The 14073-nt window shown below is 43.2% G+C and overlaps 2 protein-coding genes across 2 annotated transcripts; both read left to right on the forward strand.

Moving 5' to 3' along the window:
• On the forward strand, positions 1656 to 4609 carry LOC110432315 (UPF0664 stress-induced protein C29B12.11c). The gene is made up of 5 exons (XM_021452448.1): positions 1656 to 1982; positions 2619 to 2730; positions 3800 to 3871; positions 3944 to 4164; positions 4243 to 4609. The coding sequence occupies exons 1-5, from the start codon at positions 1873 to 1875 to the stop codon at positions 4343 to 4345; spliced, it is 618 nt and encodes a 205-aa protein (XP_021308123.1). The 5' UTR covers positions 1656 to 1872; the 3' UTR covers positions 4346 to 4609.
• On the forward strand, positions 9974 to 13422 carry LOC8058992 (ankyrin repeat domain-containing protein 2A). The gene is made up of 8 exons (XM_002460467.2): positions 9974 to 10131; positions 10851 to 10948; positions 11123 to 11332; positions 11415 to 11563; positions 11651 to 11822; positions 12289 to 12381; positions 12865 to 13004; positions 13090 to 13422. Exons 1-8 carry the CDS (start codon positions 10122 to 10124, stop codon positions 13187 to 13189), a joined length of 972 nt encoding a protein of 323 aa, XP_002460512.1. The 5' UTR covers positions 9974 to 10121; the 3' UTR covers positions 13190 to 13422.

The raw sequence follows: 14073 nt of genomic DNA on the forward strand, positions 1-14073 counted from the left end.
TACCCATTTACCCATGGGTGAAAAATACCCAACCCAAAACTAAAGAAGCCCACCAGCCACCAGTCCACCGGCAGCCCATACACTGAACCCTATATAGTGTTAGCAAAGTACTACTCTCTACTATGTGATTTGTATGGACAATGAACTATTATGGTGTTGTGACTAGTGGTTGCAGCAGAAATTATTATGTTGCTATTTGCTAGGTATATGGTGAGGTGGCTATGTGACGATGCTTGTGAATGGCTATGTGACGATGCTTGTGAATTGCTACTACGTGACTGATGTTTGTGAATTGCTGATGTTTGGCGGGTATGGGTGACCCGTCGGGTCTAATTTACCCACCCGGGTATGGGTCTGGGGAAATTCTCCCACCCATCACTGTATATGGGGATACCCGTGGTGTTATATTGTTGTCACGGGGATGGGTCTAAAAAGTTTTCAAGATTTCCCGCCACATCGAATCTTTCGGCATATGCATAAAGCATTAAATATAATCAAAAATAAAAACTAATTATACAGTTTATCTGTAAATCATGAGACGAATCTTTTGATCCTAGTTAATTCATAATTGAACAATATTTTCACAAACAAACGAAAATGCTACAGTACCGAAGTCCAAAATCTTTTTCTTAGGTCATAGTGCATACAGTGAATCTCCCAAGGGAGGCAGCACTTTTCCAGAGCTTTTGTCAGCTATAACACTGTCCACTTTGCCCACTCTGCAGCTTTTTCTCTCTCTGGTTCTACTCTCGCTTAGGCCTTGTTTACTTCCATCCAAAATCGCAAAATTTTTTAAGATTCCCCGTCACATCAAACCTTTATATACATGTATGGAGTATTAAATATAGTCGAAAATAAAAACTAATTGCACAGTTTGGTCGAAATTAACGAGACGAATCTTTTAAGCCTAATTAGGCTACGATTGGACAATAATTATCACAAACAAACGAAAGTGCTACAGTGTCGCAAAATGTTTTCTTCCACGAACTAAACACGGCCTTAAAGAAGTGTTTCGCGTTTTTGTCAGTTGAGGCCATGTTTATTTGGTGTATGAAAAAAATTCGCCGTATCGTAGCACTTTCGTTTGTTTGTAGTAATTATTGTCTAACTATGGACTAACTAAACTCAAAAGATTCATCTCGTAAATTTCGACCAAACTGTATAATTAGTTTTTATTTTTATTTATATTTAATACTCCATACATACGTCTAAAGATTCGATACGAGGGGAAATTTTAAAAAAAATTAGCTTTTTGGATGGAAAGTAAACAAAGGCCTTGTTTAGTTCCAAATTTTTTTGCAAAATAGGAATAGTACCATTTTCGTTCGTATTTGACAAATATTATTCAATTATGGACTAACTAGAGTCAAAAGATTCGTCTCGTCAATTCTGACTAAACTGTGTAATTAATTTTTATTTTTGTCTATATTTAATACTTCATGCATGCGTCTAAAGATTTGATGTGACGAGAAATCTAAAAAATTTTGCAATTTTTTTTTTAGAACTAAACAAGGCCAGCCTGAAGCATATGGATGTTGTTCGGGGTGACATGGAGCCATGGCTCCTACGTGGAGGCCGAGGCAGCTGTCCAACCTGGTGCGTTGGGGACGGCCTAATCGGGTTTGTTTGGGCCCAACTGGAACGCTCTGGCCCCTACGGGAAACCGAACCCTCCACAGACCGAACCCCACGCGCACAGCATAAAGCTAGGTCAGCTCATCGCGCACGCGTCCAGGCTCCAACAGCGCGACGCAACCGACCCCACCGCCCCCTTTACGCGAAGCTTCACCGCGGAATCTAAAACTCGCCGCTGATCCGCGAGTCGTCCTCTTCGTCTTCGCTCGGCGATCAATCGAAGAGTGGGGAGGGAGAGATGGCGGAGAATCCGCAGCTGTTTGGGAACGGGATGCCGGTGCCGTTCTACGGCGAGATGTTCGTCCTCGCCCGGGACGGCGTCGAGTTCCACGTCGACAAGATCCCGTCGTAAGCACCCTCCCGCCCGCTGATTTTGCGATGTAGATAGGGATTCCGGTTTCCGGATGGGGATTTAGGGATTACCGGACTAAGTTTTTTTTAGGTCTTATTGGGTGGATAATAGTCGTGCAATCGATTCCGGTTTCCGGATGGGGATTTGGGGAATACCGGACTATTTTTTTGGTGGAAAATAGTCGAATACGGTGGATCCTAACATCGAGGGTGGGCGGGATAGATGCGCTAGAGGTGGCGTGGTGGCCGGCCTGAATTGAGCCCTCGGAGGGGGGTTTCCGCCTGGCAGGTCGTGCCGCGGATGGCCATTGGTCGCCGGGTGGGAAGAATTGTTGTTATATGAGAAAGGGGCGACTGTCTATCTTCGTATGGTTGATCTTTAACTAATCTTTCATAGGCTACAACAAAAGTACAAAAATCAGTAGTAAAATTGTTTCTCTTCTTACTTGTAAGATTGAGCATCATTTGCCATCTCAATTTGCCCATTGCCCACTTGATAAGTGGATGTAATTTCTGTATAACTCTTAAACCTATGCTTGTATTGGAAGCTTCATATTTTCAATAGTTGCTCTGGGCAAAAGTATCTAACCATTTTTTTGCGTACTGCTGCTTCTCTTGTTATTATCAAATCAGAGCTCCTGGCGGTCATGTGAAAACAAAAGGCACAATTTACCTGTCTAATATAAGGATGGTGTTTGTTGCCAACAAGCCTGTTGGCAACTTCTTTGCTTTTGATATGCCACTGGTAAGTAATGCCACTCTGAAAGTTGGTTCTTTGTTTCTGCTCTCATATAATTTGAACAAAATGCATGGGCAAAAGCACAAAAGAAAAAAGGACAGGAAGAGAAGTGCAATGATACAACCATCACTAACAATCAGCATAGAAGTTGTACTCCTATTCTTTGTTAACTCGTATTTTTGCGCATATGATGATTCACCCTTTGTTGTATGGAATAATTCTGTTTTAGAAAAAGGTTCCCAGCATATGCTAATCCCACCATGTTATCTTTGTGTCTTTATGACTTGTACTATTGACCAAATTCTGCATTTTTCTCAATCAGATTTGCTTGATAGTGGAGGCATTTCACTATGTTATTACAAAGAAAATAGTCTCTCCAATCCTGTCCAAAGTGCCTGGAGGCAAAGCAAAACCTATAAGACAGATTCTTATGTGTGCTCAATCAGAATCTAGGTGAACGTAGTATCTTGCTAGCCAAGTGAAACAAAGAAATGGAACAAGCTAAATGAGTAAAAAAGAAAGACGCTGTTGAGTCTAGTTCAATTTTTTAGCTGTAAAGGGCTCTTCCTTAAAAAGAGGTGTCTGCTAATATCACATTATATTGCTATATACATGGATAATCTCATCGCTGAGATCCAAAAGACATTTGAGAATATTGTAGCGATCAAGCATCCATCAAAGGTGGTGCTCAAGTAATATGATGTTCCTCGAATGCTTGATAGTTTTTTATTGGATAACAATTGTTTGTATATCATTGCAATGTGGGATTTTAGCATATGCTTTTTTAAATGAAATTACAACTGTTATGACACTTCTTCACTAAATTTAGAAGGCCTTTTTTGGCTTGTTGTTGCTTCCTTACCTTGCAACCTGGCTTTTGTTGAGCTCGTGGGCTGTTACTGTGTCACTGCCCTCTAGGTGAGTATCAAGCAGCATGGGCAATCTGCCGATATAGTGTGTATGGTTGTGGTGTGACTGGTGTTTTGCCTGATTCAGGGTTACATTACATGTTGGGACTCTGCAAGAAATGGTTTCTTCGCAATATCAGTCTAAATGCTCTTGCTTAATTTTGCAGTTGTTTGTGCACGGTGAGAAGTTCAACCAGCCCATATTTCACTGCAACAACATCTCTGGATTCGTTGAACCAGTGAGTATGATAGAATGCTTGACAGAGAATACATCTGAGATTCGGTCACTAACATCGAATGTTCCAATGCAGGTTGTTCCAGACAATCAGAACAGGGCCCTGTACTCAACTCACACCTTCAAGATCTTGTTCAAGGACGGCGGGTGTGGTACTTTTGTTCCTCTCTTCCTGAACCTGGTTGCATCTGTGCGGCGCTACAACCAATTTGAAGCCCAGTCTGCTGCTAACATGGCACCGCGTGTGGACCCTCTGCAAGCTGCGCAGACTCCTGTTGATGACATGATGCGTCATGCGTAAGTGCTCTCACAATCTAACAACTTTTACTCTTGGCTATCCGCTGTGAACTCATGTTAGTTGATACACGTGCACAGGTACGTTGACCCAAATGATCCTACCAAGATTTTCCTTCAGCAACCTGCGCCAGAATCCCAGCTGAGGAGGAGAAACTACAGCGGCCCAGCTGATGCGAATTAGCGCTTGGTTGGATTGGCAAAACTCATGCTCAATTAACTGTTGTGTCCATTTGAGCATCTCACCTACCCCTGCCGTTTATCACAACTGACTTGCATATTTGGGTGTCCCCGTGTCTAGTGACCTTACATCGTACATAATGTTGTGAGTTCTCTCAATAAGTGATGTACATAAGCAGAGGCGTGTTCAAATATTATTGCTGGAGTGATATAGTTGCTGCTTGGTCTATTGGATGTGGATATTGCTGAGGCAACAACTATTGCTGAATTGCTGGTGCTTCATGTTTCTCTGAATTTATAAGGTCGGCATCAGTGGCGGAGCCAGCCAAAGAAATGAGGTAGGGCAAATTGCTATCTACATATAGTGAACTTCACCGATATATCGGTCTAAGTATGTGTACCATATATATGTTGGTTTATCACGTAGCAATTATATTCTAATGTTTATTTCAGCAAACAATGGTGCAGAAGAAGTTGGAACACGGTTACCTTTCATCGACACAAGCAGAATTTTTGTTCCATAGTCTTGACAATTAACCATGTCCATACATTAGATGATAAAAAAACATAAACAACCTGTAGATAAAATAAAATTAGTAATGATTAATGAATATGTTTAAAAAATCAGACATAGTAGGAAAACATACCGATCCTAAAACTCTAAGAACATCGAGGCCGCTTTGGAGGTAAACTCATCTTCCGATCTTTCATGGATTGAAATGTCCTCTTAATTTTCTCAGGATTAAGTTCTCTAAAAATCTCCTTCTCAATATAGCACAAAGTCAAGTCCTTAAGCCATTCATCATTCATTCTGTTTCGCAAATCAGTCTTGATTATATTCATAGCTGAGAAAGCTCTTTCAACTGATGTTGTTGCCACCGGAAGAATCAATGCTAGCTCAATAATGCGATAGACCAATGGAAAAGCAAGGTGTGCCTTATTCTCAACCAACTTTGCAGCCAAACTTGTAAAATCATGACAAGCTCTATAATCATCAATTCTTCGCACATGTAAAATGAATGTCTCAAGTTCATCCCTTATATTAGAACAATCAGCAATTGAAAAATCTTGATCATAGATGGTTGTTAGACGAGCAATCTTCTCCAAATCAAACATAGAGAATGAATCTCTTGGATCAAGACAAGAGAAGCAAACAAGTAACTCTGATGATACCTCATTGAAGCGATGATCCATCTCAGTGAGAATAGCATCAAGTGCAGCCAAGAAAGTGTCAACACGATAATGATGTTCTTTACTTATTAAGTCATCATCAAGCCTTGATCGACCCCATCTTGGTCTACGCTCACTGAAATCTGGCAACTTTATCTTTTTGCAACACAAAAGGCTTTAACGTCTTCAAATAATGGAACCCAACCTTCATTTCTCAAGTTTAACAAGCGTGTTTTCACATCCACAAGCAATGACATGGCCTGAATTATATTTTGATCTTTCTTTTGCAGCAAGAGAGATAACTCATTAGTAATACGAAGCACTTTCAACATCAACTTCATATTCAAAACAAAGGTAAAGCTCTCCATTTTCTTCAATAAACCGGCTGCTCTACCAGGATTGCGTTCATCCCCATGAACCATAGACAATACCCTTGTCATAGAATCCCACATGTTCTCAATACGGAGTAATGTGGTGAAATGAGAACCCCATCTTGTATCACCGGGTCTAACCAAGCTAGTTCTTTGATGCTTTCCTTTTCCAGAAAAAATCTCTCCACTATCCAATTTCTCTAAAATTGTATTACGATGCTCAGCAATCAAGATATCTTTCCTTCGACAAGATGAACTAGCACTAGTCACAATCAAACTCACATAGTTGAAGAAATCAGCAAATGATGAACAAGAAGTTGTAACAGCGACAATTACTAGCTGCAATTGATGAGCAAAGCAATGCACATAGAAAGCATGTTGGTTTTCATCACGAATTTGTTTTTGCAAACCGTTGAATTCACCTCTCATATTAGAAGCCCCATCATACCCTTGCCCTCGAAGTCTAGCAATAGATAAACCATATTCAGCAAGAACATCAAGTAATGCCTTCTTCAATGATATAGATGTTGTGTCCTCCACATGTTTAAGGCCAAGAAATCTTTCCACTACCATTCCTTTATCATTGACAAACCTGCAAATCAATAAATACACTTAAATGAGACTGACATGTAGTATGTAATAATTATTATCAAATTAGCAATTAAATATTAACCAACCTAACAATCACAGCCATTTTCTCCGCTATTGAGACATCACGAGATTCATCAATTAGAACTGAAAAAAGTTTATCACCAATCTCCTTTTTTATGGCTTCCTTTATCTCCCTTGCAAAGCTTGCACAAAGGTCCTTCTGAATTTGGTGAGAAAGCATTTGGGCATTCAACAGACATAATTCCTCAAATGCAAGCCGTACCTCCTCGTTCCTTTTTTTGTGCCACTCAATCATTTCTAAGAAATTTCCTCTGTTTAAGGAAGAGGGAGATTCATCGTGACCTCGAAATGGATGAGCTTGTGCAATGAGAAAGCTTGCAACATCTAATGAAGCTGTCACACGTGTTTCATATTTCTTTTCTGCATCAGCACTATAAGCCTCAATCTTATGTGAGACGCTTGCCCTTCGATTCCTAAAATTTGCACAAGCTGTCCTTGCTCTATTGTGGCAGCTTGTCGGGCCACCAACATGAAGAGGAAAACCATTATATGCATTTTTCCAATTTCTATAACCTTCTTTGCTGAATGCATCATGGCCAAAATGTGTTTCTAAGGGCTTTTGCTTGAATAGAAAGCAATAGAAGCAAAATGCTGCATCCTTAGCCACACTATATTCCAACCAATCATGCTTTGTTAACCAAATCTCTAGAAACACCCTCTTATCATTTTGCTTTTTAGGAAAATTATAGCCAAAAGGTTTGGTTGGGCCCTTCACCAAATAAGCTCTCCTAACATCATCTCTAATGTCTGGATGGAACTGATTAATTGCTACACGAAGGCCTGGATCAGAAACAATATGAACATCTGGGTTGAAAACCTTAATACTTTCGACTTCAACATCCTGTTCGACACTTTGTACTGTTTCTACTAGATCTAGATGTTGCTCTAAATCTCCTACCTCTTGTTGTTCTGTAGATTCATCAACATTACCGCTTTCACGAGTGCTAGGGGACGAGTTACTTCCACTTGCAGAAATTGTACTCATAGTCGTAGTGGTATAGAAGCTTTTTAAATCTGCATAACCATTTAATTTAATTGCTTTCAGTAATCAGGATGATCAACTAATGAAGCCAACAATTTCCTAAAAATCTATGGCAATACCTAGTTTCTTATATCGCTTCTGCTTCTGGCTCAATGGAGTTGGAGCAGCTGTCGGCCTCTGCCTACTCGTGCCTCTGCCGGCTCCAGCTCCAGCTTCATCTCAATCTCCATCCATTTGCAGGCTTGCAGCAGACCGGCACGGCCGGACGTCGGCAGTCACCGTAGGCCGCAGTTCGGTCGGCGTGCGGCGCGTGCCGAGTGCAGACCTGCAGGGCGGCGGCCGGTGGGGCAGAGCACAAGCAGGCGAGCAGGAGCTGGTGGGGGCGTGGCCGCGTGGGGCAAAGGCACAGAGCACAGGCACGACCGCGCGGCGCGCCGCGCGCGCACGGAGGCGGATGGCGGCGCGGAGGGCCGGAGGCAGTGCAGCAGCTGGTGGGGGCGGATGGCGACACGGAGGCAGCGCACGGAGGCGGATGGCGGCACGAACGCCGCGACGGGATGGATGGGAAGCGAGCCGTATGCAGTATGCTGCTTGGTGCTTGCCCTACTGCCTCTGGGCTGTGCGATGGGTGGTCGTGGGCCTTGTTCAATAGACTGCCTGTCGACGAAAGCTGGTCGGCAGTCTACCCTGGGGTATGCCCACGGTAGTAGTTTATCAGTAGACGGTGCGCAAACTACGAACTTGATGGTGACGCAAGACACGGACAAGCTTTTTATCCAGGTTCGGCCGCCGAGTTGGTGTAATACCTACGTCCTGCGTCTGATTGTATTGGATTGAGAGAATAATGTGTCCTAGGAGGGGTCCCTTGCCTCTCCTTATATAGTCCGGAGGGCAGGGTTACAGATCTGGAAACTAATCCTAGTCGGTTACAATTGTCATAGATAGTTCGATATCAATTCCTATTCTAACCGACTAGAATCCTGCTTGATCTCCACGTCTTGTTTCCTTGCACGAAACTCCGAGCTGTCGGATCAAGCCTCGAACTTGTCTCGTAATGGGCCAAGCCTCCTGGCCCAAGTCTAGGCGTAAGGGTATAGGGGTTTATACCCCCACACTGCCCAACAGTCAGCAGACGAACTCCCTCAGTCCCTCTATTCGCTCGACTCGGAGGAGAGGTAGGGCGGACGCCCGACCTCGCCATATAGGTGGCTCCGCCTCTGGTCGGCATGCAGGACCTCTCTCCCCAGCCTGATGACAACTGTGATGCATGGTGGGCAAGAACAAATTCTGGGGTTGATGACCAGGCAAAAAAAAGGTCCCAGTTCCATCATCATTTTTGTTGTTTGGTGCATTTAGAATCATCGCAATCACTGTGTGTTTAACGAGATTCAATTGAGCCTAAGTAAAAGATGTGTTTCTCCTGTGGTGTTTGGCTGGAGCCTCGGTGAATATCCAATCTCCTTGCTTTAGAGTCAGCCAATGTGTGAGAGCTAATGGTCTTGGGTCAAGTTTGAAATTTAAATTTGAGGTACAACATTAGATGTAGAAGGGTGTGTGTGGCTCTATGGGGTTTCTAAATCCACTCCTTTATTCTTCTTAATGCAGTGATATCTAGCTCTCATGCGTGCGTGTTTGAGAGAAAAAAGAATGTTACCTCTAAATCTATCCTTATTCGGGGCTCGGAGCTTGTTGGAAACTGTATTCGTTTATATTTTTGATAGATATCGTGGTTTGACAACCCAAAACTGTTTTTTCTTTCGGTCGCTAATGTCCAGAAACCGGACATGCATGTTTTTTGATCATCATCATATTACCGATGAGGCTGGAATGCCGGCCAAATGGCCGTTGTGCCAGTTCCGCTCCTCCGTCCCTAAAACCCCTACTCCCCGTCGGCGGCTATCGCCCGTTGTGCCAGCACACCGTTGTCTGCAAAACCTGTGCGTGTGGGTCTGTGCGAACTGCGAAGGCCGTGGGCGTCATTGCCTGCCACTGTACCGAAGCGGCTTGGGCCCAGATCACGATTGTTCCTGCACGATCCATCACTGGAACGGCCCGCGCCACCCCGACACTCATGGAGGCCCGTTGGGGTTGCATCCAAAATCTATTTTTTTAAAAGATTTTTATATAATTTACAAGATAAAATTTTTAGACAATAATTATTAAATACAAACGAAAATACTATACTGTTTAAATCTAAAAAGTTTTTAATCTAAATAAGACCTTATTTTACGTTGTTGTATCCCCTTAAAATTTTTTTTGCAGCAGTGTGGCACAACTGCACGTCCTTTGTTCGCAAAAAAAAAATGCACGTCCTTTACTCAAAAAATAAAATAAAATAAAATTGCACGTCCTGCCCATTCAATAATAATAATAAAAAATTGCACGTCCAGCCCATCAATAATCATCTCCGTCTTCTAATAAAAGGCAAATACCCTAAAAAAAACAAAATTGTACTGTATCCTAATCAGTCCTCGTGTTGTCGCCAAGCTCACCAGGATTTTCCTCTCCGAGTCCTCCCTCCTTCGCCTCTCAATCCCCCACCACCCTCGCAAGGATCGCCTCTCGCCGGCCCGGCCGATTCCGCCATGGCTTCCGGTAACTGCTACCCCCGAGCGCCCCCAATCCACTCCTCACCACCGCTAGTCCCCGCAGCTCTCGCTGCTCTCTGTTGTGGTGCTTTGTTTGGTCGCGTTACTTGGTTGTCCGTGTGATTCCTTGGCGCGCTGCCTGCCAGCTTAGATCCGCACAGGGCTCTACGTTTTTAGTTCTTTTTTTACTTGTTTGGGGCATTTGATTTGTATATGGATAGGTTTTATTGCCTTATTGGTGCGGCAGGGGAGGGAATTGCAGGGGACAACGTTTCTGGGCCGGGGAATTAATCTGCGTGCTGAATCAGTAGGAGGGATCGAGGGAGGGTAGTTGGCATCTGGTGGTGGATGTGGGATTTACCTTGATGCAAATTTCGTAGGTCATGTATCGGTTTTCGTACATTACATGTTCACTGATTGCTTTATGAATAATGAGCAATTTTTGTTTGATGATGCGTACACAGAAACTTATCAGTGTGCTTAGTGACATGGAAGCTTAATAAAGTTGCTTATATCCTGGTCCTCAATACAGGCCTAGTTGGGGAAAAAAACTGAACCATTACAAGAATGCGGGCATTGTTTGCTACAAGTTAGGATTGTTGAGTATGCGGATTTGGCTGTGTGAATGATTAGGCTACAAGAAGTAATTATCGTACGTGTATTGTTTCTAATAGATAATTTTATGGTCTCAAATCCTCCCTTTTGGTCTACCCAATTATCTTTCAGATGAGAGCAAAAATTCGAAACCAGAGAAGCTGTCTTCAGCAGCTGGTGCAGGCCTCCCCAATCCTTTTGATTTTTCTTCTATGAGCAGTTTGCTCAATGTAAGCTCTCTTGCTATTGCCTTAATATGTTTTGTTCAGATGCTTATGTTGTAGGAGTACAATATATTTTCTCCTGGCTGAATCACATTCCTATTTATTCATCTTGTTTCTTTTCTCGAAAACTATTCATCCATTTTGTTAATTTTACAATACTGTTATGCTCGTCATGTGCAGGACCCATCAATAAGAGAGATGGCGGAGCAAATTGCAAGTGACCCTGTGTTCAACCAGATGGCTGAACAACTTCAGAAAAGTGCTCAGGGTGCTGGAGAACAGGGTATCCCTGCATTGGATCCTCAACAGTATATGGAAACAATGCAACAAGTCATGCAAAATCCTCAGTTTGTGTCAATGGCAGAGCGTCTTGGGAATGCTCTTATGCAGGTACCATGCTTTGATTTCCTCACTTGTTACCAGGGTTGTCCCCAGATGGTGATTTCCCTTATGTTCTCTCCTTTTGTGATAGGATCCTGCTATGTCCAGTATGCTCGAGAACTTTACCAGTCCAGCTCATAAAGAGCAGCTTGAGGAGAGGATGGCCCGTATCAAGGAAGATCCATCCTTGAAGCCAATTCTTGATGAGATAGAGAATGGGGGTCCATCTGCAATGGTGAAGTAGGTGTTTTTACTCATGTTTACTATTACTATCCATGAGATATGGTAGTTTTAAATTGCTGAGATATTTTTTTCTTCTAAATTTAGGTATTGGAATGACCCTGAGGTTCTTCAAAAGATTGGCCAGGCAATGGGAGTTGGCCTTCCCGGAGATTCTAGTGCATCCACTGCGCTCTCTGGACCTGAAGAGACTGAGGAGGAAGGAGGGGACGATGATGAGTCCATTGTTCATCACACTGCAAGTGTTGGTGATGAAGAGGTAATGGAGTTAAAAGTGACTTTAGATCTGACTTCTAAAAGGATTGAAAAAGCGTTGACATATTTGAGTTAGGGCCCGTTTCTCTAGATGGCTTTGTGTTAAACTAGCTTTGTTGGGCATTTATCTCTGAGTCTTGCTTCTAAATGAGCAATTGGAATCCTGTTTATTTGGTGTGGATCCTGCACATCAGTCTTATTCCTTCAATTACAGTAGATCCTACTTATGCTTTTATCTGATAAATTCAGTTCTTTCCTTTTTTTGAATTAGGAAGATCGGTGGTTGAATTATGAAAGAACTTTTCATTTGGTTAAACAGTGTTTGGCCTTGGAATGGATGGATATTTTCCCTGAACATTTTTTTATTTTGAAAAAACTATCAATATTTTATATGACCCCGAGGGGTGTCCTTTAAATGGCTGTACTTGTTCTTTGTTAAGGCTGCATTTACAATTCTGATGACACAACAGGGTCTGAAGAAAGCTTTAGATGGTGGAGCAGACAAGGATGAAGAAGATGCCGAGGGAAGAAGGGCTTTACATTTTGCATGTGGCTATGGTGAGGTAAGTGAATCTGTTGAACTTTCTTAAACAGAAATGGATTACACAACATGCCAGCTAATGCGAATATCCTTATGTAGCAGGACTTCCACTTTTTTTTCTTATGTCACTACTATCAGTTGGATCCATGAGTTGTGCAACAAACATTGTTTGGTTTAAATTTTATTTTTACCAGGGCTTCTTGTTGCTGCTCAATTGTTTTATTTTGTGTATGCAATTTCTTCCTTTTAACAAATGTTTTGTTTTATTGTAAGGAATTTTCTGCGCTTTTTGGTCCTTTGTTGTGGTATTTCTGTGCTGTTGTATAGTTTTAGATATATGTAGTGTTCTGATTTAGTGGCCACATGTCTAATATAATTAGGTTTTACTGTGTGATCACAAATACAGTCTGGAGCATGCTGTAGTGCTGCATTTCTGTTTGTTTATTTGCATATTTTAGATATGTTTATTTGTGGCAACGAATTGAGTGATGTTCTGTATATTCAGTTGAAGTGTGCGGAAATCCTTCTGGAGGCAGGGGCTGCAGTTGATGCGCTAGATAAGAACAAGAACACTCCGTTGCATTACGCTGCTGGGTATGGTCGGAAGGAATGCGTGGATCTTCTGTTGAAGTATGGTGCTGCTGTGTAAGTCAACCACCTGTTTTTCTTATTTCTTAACATTGGCAACTCCAATCTGTCATTTGTGTTTGACTTGTCGAGACGATTGCAGCACGCTCCAGAATCTGGACGGGAAAACACCCATCGAGGTTGCCAGGCTCAACAGTCAGGATGAGGTTCTCAAGTTGCTAGAGAAGGACGCTTTCCTATAGAGAACCGCCAGGCTAAGTCAAACTATTGGTTTTACATTGGTTTATTTATCTCAGGTTTGGTGTGGTTGTGTCTGTAACTTGTGATTTTGATGTTCTTTTCATAGCGAACGCCTCCGTTTCGGCTAGTCCATGGGTAAGAAGTGCCTGGGCTTGTTCTTGTGCTCCATTTGGATCTGTCGTCACAGTTGTTCGTTGTTACAAGAATCGATTCGAATTTACAGCCATTACACTCATTCTGAAGGCTATTTTTCTCAATGTTTTCTTGGGTTGGGACCGTGGGGGGCCAAAGGACTGACTGTAGTAGCCCCCCAGGTCCTGAAATCAAATGGTGCAGTACAGCTGCAGCCTGGCAACAGTTTTTAAGTACAGTACAGGCAGCTTACAGCTTTGGTGCAGCATCAGCGATCAGCGATTGTGGATTAGTTGCGTGTAACTGATGCGTGCTCCTACAGAGCTGTCAAGCTGCACTGCACTGGTATGCAAATGGCGACGGATATGTCCTACAAGCTGTCAGCTAGCTAGATCGTACAGGCCGCCTCGGCTGTGTCGTCTCCGTTAACGACGACGTATACAGGCGTATCGGATCGACCAATCGGCGGTTCTTCGTCGCAGGCACGTACGCGCCTCGCTATCGATATGGCCATCTGCCACGCGGCCCGTTGGCACGGCCCGCAGCCCGTCGATTTGGCCCGGCACGGTACCTAACGGGCCACGGGCGGCACGGCACGGTGGTCAGGCCGTGCCATGGGCCGCCACCCCAGCACGTGGCCCGGCACGGGCACGGCCCGACTAAATGATGTGGCACGAAGGCGGCCGACGCCCAATGGCTAAAAATGAGCCCAGCCCACGCAGCACCCCACCCGGCCACCCCCACCCTTCCAAAC

This window comes from Sorghum bicolor, chromosome 2 (assembly GCF_000003195.3).
Source record: "Sorghum bicolor cultivar BTx623 chromosome 2, Sorghum_bicolor_NCBIv3, whole genome shotgun sequence".
Lineage (NCBI taxonomy): Eukaryota > Viridiplantae > Streptophyta > Magnoliopsida > Poales > Poaceae > Sorghum > Sorghum bicolor.